General features: G+C 44.5%; 1 protein-coding gene across 1 annotated transcript; it reads right to left on the bottom strand.

The window, feature by feature from the left end:
• Window positions 1-66: 66 nt before the first annotated feature.
• Window positions 67-7,536, bottom strand: MPV17L (MPV17 mitochondrial inner membrane protein like). Its single transcript, XM_071444178.1, has 4 exons — window positions 7,191-7,536; window positions 5,726-5,796; window positions 4,473-4,502; window positions 67-4,185 (listed from the first exon to the last, which is right to left on the bottom strand). Exons 1-4 carry the CDS (start codon window positions 7,489-7,491, stop codon window positions 4,006-4,008), a joined length of 582 nt encoding a protein of 193 aa, XP_071300279.1. The 5' UTR covers window positions 7,492-7,536; the 3' UTR covers window positions 67-4,005.
• Window positions 7,537-8,225: the final 689 nt, after the last annotated feature.

The following is an 8,225-nucleotide window of genomic DNA, read 5'->3' on the forward strand; positions in this document are numbered from 1 at the left end:
TAAGAACTTTACAAATTATCTGACTTTGTTTATACACATATGAGTTAAAGACAGACAGAGCCAAAGAACAGCATTTAATGTTTATTAAGCCATTGCAAAAACATAGACAATTTCAGTCAACTCGAAATTCATTATTTTAGTAAAATTCAAGTATTTCTTGCACATCTCACTGGATTGGCACTAGCAGTAGAGGCAGCAGCAAAGCAGGAAGCACTGGCACTTACAGCAGAGAATTGGAAGGCTGAAGCTGCATAGATTTCAAAGGTTGCTCTATAAAGAGAACTCAACACATCAGATATGGTAACAGACTAGAGGCAGTTTCACCTTTGCTGCAGCAGGAACTGGTTATTTTATGCTGTGTTACTGGGTGGGTGCTTCTGGTGTGAAAAGACAGAGGCCTTCTGGTGAATTTTCCAAGAAGGATGTATTTAGCATACTAGTAAGCACAGAAGGTTCATTTACATAAAAGATTTGCAGTAGAAAAATAAATTTTGAAATTCTTATTTTATCAAATTCAAATCTCCACAGCCATCCGGAATAACATGGAGCTGGAACTGATATAAATGTCTGCTCATCCCATTTGCTCTTAGAGAGGATCCATGACATAAAAATATCACCTGACTGCGGGCCTAATAGCTACTGGCAGTGTGTTGCTCCTTCCTGAGCACCTCTGTGATGTAAAATTCTGTTCATCCTGCTGGTTGTGGATGTTCAGCTGGCAGTAAGATCAGTGCAATTCCTGGAAATAGTCATAAAGCCCTCATGACTGTTTTTGAAAGGGTAGCAGAGAGATATTAGGATAAATCTTGCCCATCTTTTTCTTATTTCTTTTTTTATTCCCCCAGAAAATTACTGAGTTGTTAGAAGAAGCAAACAAAACTTTACATATGTGTCTAATAGGGTTGGACTAGATGACCTGGGATGGACATACAGATGTCCTTTCCAACCTCAGCCATTCTGTTATCCTGTGAAATTAATCTTCTAAGCCAAAAAGGTATCAAGGAGTAATGAAGGCTCTAACTACTAAGGGGTTAAGTCCTCAGACTAAACTGTCAGAGGAAGAAAATCTTTAGAAGGTCCATTAATTTATGCACACTGAGACATTGTCCCAATGCAGCTTCATTATTTTGCATTTTGTGGGTCTGAAATGTTTGTCAGACCAATCAGTGCTCACAATTAAAAGGGAAAAACCACAAATTTTTTTATGTGAAAAGGGATTTGTGTTACTTAGCTGTCAAATGCCTAAAGAGAAATGGAGAAAGTGAAAGGATTATGCAGGATCTTAAGTCTACTGAAATATAAGAGCCACAGGCTTCCATTACATGAAGGAACTGTACTTCAAGTAATAAAAGATGGAGAGAAATCCTGAACTGCCCAGCCACAGAAACTTGAAGACAAAACAGGATTTAGCTCAAATTCCCAAGCAAAATCTGGTAGCACAAAAGCAAGAGCAATAAAGCACAGCTTGTATGAGCTTCTAAGCCATTTAAAATAAAAGATAGATCTTTCATTTATTAGTTTTTCCTGATGAAGAAAGGCATCAGCATTATACAGATTATGAGTTATAAATTCTTGATTCATCTGGAAATTCAGTTTCACCTACCATACTCGTGAAGGAATATTTTTTGCTCTGAGTTACAGCAAAATATCACATACTGCTTACAACAAACCAACAGCATTTCACTCCTTGTAATGACATTATTTTCCAGTTCCCTTCTCCAAGTGAATGCTATTAATCATTAAACACTTAAGGCACAAGCAGAAATAAAATAAATAGCATCTGTAAAAAAAAAGTTAAATACTTAATTAGCACACCTTACCTGAAACTTTTAGCTCTTACTAAATAGAACAGACTTTAGAATACCAGTCTGATCCCAAAAATATCAACAGAAAAAAAAAAACCAAACCAAAAAAAACCAAAACACTACGGAAATTGCTTCTTTATCCTGAGGACTTTATACACACAAGAAGAGTTGAACAGCTATAGCTGTCTGAAACATCTGTTCAGTCATTTTTTAAACAGACAGACAAAATTCAGTTAGCTCCTCTGTGCATTCCTACTCCTGCTGGGATGTCCAGCATCAGGATGCTCAATTCACTCGTGGTGATTCATGCAGCAGGGGAATACAACTCACCAAATATCTACAAGGAAGCTACTGACACAGCAGCCACCCCTCTGAGCCTCCATGTCCCAGGGGGACAGAAATGGCCCTTCAGTGCACACTTAACATCCACAGTTAAACCAACCAGCCAAGCTGGACATGTCCATGCCAGAGCTGTCAAAAGTCAATTAAAATTAATTCCACCTCAAGGCTGTAGGCAGGTGTGCTCTTCCCCATCTGCCTGTGCAGCTGCAGATGGAATTGCAGTGACTTGTCCATGCTGAGAGGGAAGGCACCTCCTCCCCTGCCTGCCAGCAGAGCAGGTTGTGCAAGCAGCCCCCTGCCTTCTGCCCTCCTCTCACTGCTGCTCAAAGCCATGTGGGCACTTTGCATCACTCTTGAGCACTGGGTTAGTGCTAAAGAGTGCTAAACAATGCTAAACAAGTTGATTTTACCTGAAATAGATTGGGCAGTGCTTTCAGGATCCCTTTCCCTTTCTCAGCTAAGCAGCACTGGGCTCCTACAGTGACAAATAATTGTTAGCAATATATTAAGTAGTACAGCTGCAGGCCAAAAGAATGGATATTTATAGCCTAAGCAGGCTTTGGTACACTATTTAGACAAGGCTGAGGAATTCAGACATTCCTCAAAGGGGTTTATTATTGTTGTAACAGAGGGATGAGTCTTCTCTTTAGAATCAGACCCATTAAATCAGATACTTTTCAAGCTTACAATTTAGTAACTTCAAGGCATAAAATCCCATTCTAATATAGCAAGGGCTCCTTTACTGGTCTGATTTCAACTCACTGCAACCATAGAAATTTGCACAGTTCCTATTTTGAGGTACAAATGCCCATTTAAAAAAATACCCGTATCCAGACCTGATCCTCAGGCTGACAAAGCAAATCCATAATTAATTTTTCACCTTCTCCTAGTCTCCTATGTATAAGTACCCAGTGTCTTCTATGAATAGGAATGTTTAAAAGCCATTTGAGGAAAAAATGGAAGTTCCTGATATATATAGCTGGATTCTGCCATTCATGCTACCTTCCTTCCTATGTTCTTTTCCATCAAAATTTTGATTATATCTTTAGAATGATGAAACAGCTAAAAAGAGTAAGGAGTCAAGACTCCCATGGCCCTTGAGGAGCAGAGGAAGCAGTGGCTGCACACAGAACCAAAGCTCCCTGCAGTGCCTGGGGGGTTGCACCATGCAGGGGCTGCTTGACTGACCCCAAGGGTCAATGGGCAGCAGCCACCCCAAAGGGCTCTGACCAAAGTAATCTTTATGCTCCCAGTTAAGATAAAACATGTACAAATATAGTCCAGGTTTGTATATTCTATGAAATAATTAATTTCCTATATAAATTTTCATGTAGAATAAAACAAGTTGGCCCCATAGAAATGTGGGCTTTACAAACACAGCACTTTTGTTTCCTCTCAATGAAACAAATTCAATGCCATTTTTTAGATATGGAATCCATTAAATTTTGTTCTGCAAAGCAATCTTGCATTGATAACAATTGTCAAGTCTGACAACTGATGATTTAATGTTCTATGCTCCTTTTTCTAGCAATTACAAGTTGTTTGAAAATTAAATTACAGTTAATATTTCCCCCCAGTGAGGCAGTCTGACAGGATGTACAAATGCTTGCATTGCCCTGTAAGTCAGTTGTTTCCAGATGAGATGCGCTGACAGCATGAAAATAATTAAATGTCAATATACAACTGGCCTCTTTTATGAAAAATAAACAGGCACAAAGACAAACTGTTCCACTGCTTATACTAACCACCAAATGTTGAAATAACTGCTTATTTTAAACACAACATGAGGCTGCAGTGTAATTTACTGACTTTCACAAACCCAGTTTAGCAATTTAGAATGTGTTCAGAACTAAAGTTCTTATTTGTCTGATGATTCTTCATCTGCTTTGACCTTCTCTCCTTGGAGCCACATGAATGCTGACTTTGCTGTGCCATCTCCACTCTGCTGGGAAAAGCAAATGAAGGAAGCCCAGACAAAGCCACAGAGGCCAGTGTAAGCTGTTCTCAGGTGAACTGGGATCAGAATGAAGTTTGACAGCTGTGTGGGAAGGAGAGAGAGCTCAGTGAGTGCTCCAGGCACTGTGACCCACCCAACAGCCCCACTGCTCCTCCTGGGGCCAGACACAGCGGGGATGGGACAAGGATGAGGACAGGACAGGACAGGACAGGACAGGACAGGATAGGATAGGATAGGATAGGATCTCCAGGCACTGTGACCCACCCAACAACCCCACTGCTCCTCCTGGGGCCAGACACAGCGGGGATGGGAGAGGATCCCGCGTTCTAGGGCAGGGAAAGGCTCACAGAGCCACCCTAGGAACTCACCTGCACAAATGGCCAGTACATCAGTCCTGTCTGAAAGGAAAATGAATCATTTGTTATTCTTATGGATTTCAACTACCAAGATTCAGTGATGACTGAAATGTATTTGAGTAAAGTTAATAAAAGCTGTTCAATTATAAATGGAGTTGCTTAACCTAGAGGTCACCATATTAAACTTCTAATCATCTTCATGAGCCTCTATGCTCTGAGTTTTTCAAACACACCATTTTAACTCATTTTAAATACAAAACCCTAAGCACAGTTAATTCTTCACAGGCATCTGACACCAGACACAATAAATGCATTTACCAGATGGGTGAACAAATGTTTAAACATGTGAACATTTGTTTCAGCCATTAATGAAAAATACCACTGAACACTATTTATTTCACACTTGCAATGCTCCTTCTACTTACTCATACACGTAAGGCATATTTAGAAAAATCAATGGATAATTTACTCATCGAACATAAGGCTGATAGAAACCTTATGTTTTGATAGGCTATAGTGGGCACTGCTTTTAGAATCATCTTCCATAGGAATAAAAATAATCCTATTCCATCCTACCTATATAGTTCTACAATATGAAGAGAAATTCACATTGCAATCACATCTTCTCCTGTTACTTTTTTTTCCCTGCTAATCCATCCATCATTCTTCTTGCATCTGAGAAGCCTTTAACATTCTCAGCTTGCTCAGCTCTGAGGTAGCACAGATAATTTTGTCTTGTGTATGCAGAAATGCAAATCAAAGCCAGCTGCTTATAGCAAAGCCTTCTAAAACAAGGGGGCTTGTTTCTGAAAGTGAGAAGATTGTCACTGAAAAGTACAGGCTAAAAATGATTCTCAAAGAAAGTGTCTCTCTAATTAATTATTTTAATAGGTGTACAAGTGTTGTCAATAGCATCACTAACTAAACACTGGTGCGTGGGTATTTCTTAAGACAAAAGATAAGAAACCCTGAATCAATGTTGTATTGTAGGGCTGTCATTCAAACAGAGCTGGGTGCAAGCATTATGTATATAAACACTGTGCATTCCATTTTTTTAAATGGCATAATTGCACCCATTTTTTTAAAGGCATAATTTCACCCATCTGGCAGCACTGCCTGACCCAAACTGCCTTCACTTCACGTGACTGCTGGTACTTAAAGCTTCCTACACATAATCAAATAATGGAGTGAAAGAAAGAAAGAGTAAAAAAAGAGTCCTTTTTTGTTGTTGTTTACCTGTGAGATAAGCAAATTGCTTGCCTCACCTTATATGTATTCCAAAATTTCTTTTTACAGTCTGAAAAGACGTCCTCTTTCCTCTGAAGGATGCTCATACCTAGTGGTAAAATATTTGCAACAATCAGAAAAAATGCAAAAAATGAAATGTTCACATTTTCCAGTGATATCCCAGACCCTTTTCAAATAACATTATAATACCTTTGAAAGAAAAGCTGATATTGTTACACAAATACCTTTCTGACTACCTAATAGTGGTACATCAAATTTCCTCATCTATTGACACCAAATTTCCTCATCAGTGACTCCCAGCACTGACACCCGGGATCAACTGGGATTTATGGGGTGTGCAGCTGTTGTGGCATCTGTTTCTCTGCCATACCACACACCACTGGTGTAGTGGTGGAACAGAGAGGATAAAAGCACCTTTTGCACCCATGAGAGGAGAATAAGGCGTTTTGCACATAAGCAGAGGCTCCTTAGTCCAACTCTGCGATCTTTCTAGGTATTCCCATGCCTTGGGGTTATCAGTATCTCTCAATGGATACATTGTTTTATTGCTACCCCATTCAGGGACTTCTACTAGCCCTTTTCTGGTCCTTCAGATCATTCTGGTCCTTGGGTAATTCTCAGCCTCAGTTGTGACATAGTAAAGATCTTGAGCAGAAGTATCTGGTGTTTGACTTCTTTTTTTACTTCATTTCTCTTCAATCACAAATTGAATAATTTTTCTCTTGGAGTGATTGAATGCAGATCTCCCAACCCCAGACAAAAAAGGACCTGTCTTACTGGCTAACACATTAAGTTAAATGAGAGCATTTAATTACATTAGTTTCACCTATTAATTTTCTTGTTCCCTCATGTTTATTTCTGAAATAGATACCAGTCTTCTTTAGAGTATCTTGTTACTTGTTAGCTTTTGAGATTTGCCATTAGTAGCACGCTTTATTTCTATAGACTCTCACAGCAGAAGCTGGTTCGCTGAGCGATGGCATTTCCTGACATCTACACCTGTGTTTTGGAAAATGAGACAGCAGATGCTGAGAACTGAGCACAGCAATTCAAACAGACGTGGATGCTGCAATCCGTGCGAGGTGCTCTGCATTCTTTGCTGCTAATTAAAAGCTCCGCGCCCAACCGAGCTCAGGGCAGGCCTCCTTTGGTCCAGCACCTGTCCTGGAAAGCTCTGCAGTGCCACAGGCGGCTCAGCGCCCGCGGGCATCCTCGGGGGGAGCTGCCGGGCTCTGCAGAGCCCCCCGGCCGCGGCCCCGCTCCCCGAGCGGCGCTTTGGGGTGCGGGAGCGGCGCGGGGCGGGCAGGGGGTCCCCACCTCCCCCGGCCCCTTGGGGTGGATGCCGGTCCCGCGGTGCGCGGGTCGCGGTGCGGGGCCGCTGCCGGAGGATGCGGGGCCGCTGCCGGGGGATGCGGGGCCGCTGCCGGGGGATGCGGGGCCGGCGGACGCGCGGGGCTCTGCGGGGCGGCCCCCGGCACTCACCCGTGTAGAAGGCGAGGACGGCGACGGGCGCGCCCAGCAGCTGATCGCAGAGCACCTTGCCCAGCACGGCGGGCGGGCGGCGGCCGGGCAGCGCCCGCTCCAGCGCCCGCAGCCACACGTAGCTGAAGTTGCCGTGGAAGGCCAGGGCCACCAGCGCCACGCGGCGCGTCTGCGCCCAGTCGGGCGGCTGTCCCCGCAGCAGCTGCTGCGCCGCGTCCCCCGCCGCGAACAGCCCCCCGTAGAGCAGCACGTTGCACAGCCACGGGAAGCGCCGCACCCCGCGCAGCAGCGCCCCGGCCATCGCCCGCCGCCGCTTCCGCCTCTCCTTCCTCCTCCCTCTCCTCCTCCTCCTCCTCCTTCCCACGGGCCCGCCCGCCGCCGCCCCGGCCCCGCCATCCCCGCGGCCCCGGAGCGCTCCCTGTGCCGGGGAGGGCCGGCTCCGCACGCCGGGCCCCGGAGCGGGGTGGATGACCCGCGGGTGATGCAGGGCAGCCGGGTGTCGGCTCCTGGGCTCCCTTCCCAAGTGCCTGTGTACTCACCCCAGGATGTAGGTGACCGTGTCGCCTGGGTTCGGTCTAAGTAGCACTACGGGGTCACTGTGCATTAGTGCCGCAACTATTGAGTGACAAATGAACACTAGGCACTGTTTCCTTATGATCTTTTTTTTGTAATTATTTCCTCGTTATGTGCTTACATGAGTAGGTTAGGGCCTTTTCTTTTCAGTTTTGCCCTTGTTTTGCAGTCTGAGCAGGGCCGATGCACACCTGCTGAGCAGCAGCACCTCGTGGGGTTCCTTTGCTTTGCCCTCTGCTGCTGAGACAACTTGCGGAGAAAGGCAAATGGTGTGAGGTTATTGAAGAGACTCGTGTACACAGCTTTGTGCACACAGAACCAGTGCCACAAAGCGGATCTGAAGTCCACCTAGTGAGGTGACCCTGAGTAGTGACACCACGTAGTGAGGTGTCCTGCAAGACCTTGCCCACGGAAGGAAAGGAGCGCGTCCGGTAGAGCCGGGAGCTCCCCCTGCTCCTGGCA

Source organism: Agelaius tricolor, unplaced genomic scaffold, assembly GCF_023055355.1.
Source record: "Agelaius tricolor isolate 1412-34295 unplaced genomic scaffold, bAgeTri1.0.p SCAF_19, whole genome shotgun sequence".
Lineage (NCBI taxonomy): Eukaryota > Metazoa > Chordata > Aves > Passeriformes > Icteridae > Agelaius > Agelaius tricolor.

Coding starts and splice junctions, on each gene's coding strand:
- MPV17L (XM_071444178.1), bottom strand. CDS start 7,491: ATGGCCGGGGCGCTGCTGCGCGGGGTGCGGCGCTTCCCGTGGCTGTGC. Junction 4,503..5,725: donor AATTTTGGAATACATATAAG/GTGAGGCAAGCA, acceptor TTTTCCTTTCAG/ACAGGACTGATGTACTGGCC. Junction 4,186..4,472: donor TGTACTGGCCATTTGTGCAG/GTGAGTTCCTAG, acceptor CTTCCCACACAG/CTGTCAAACTTCATTCTGAT.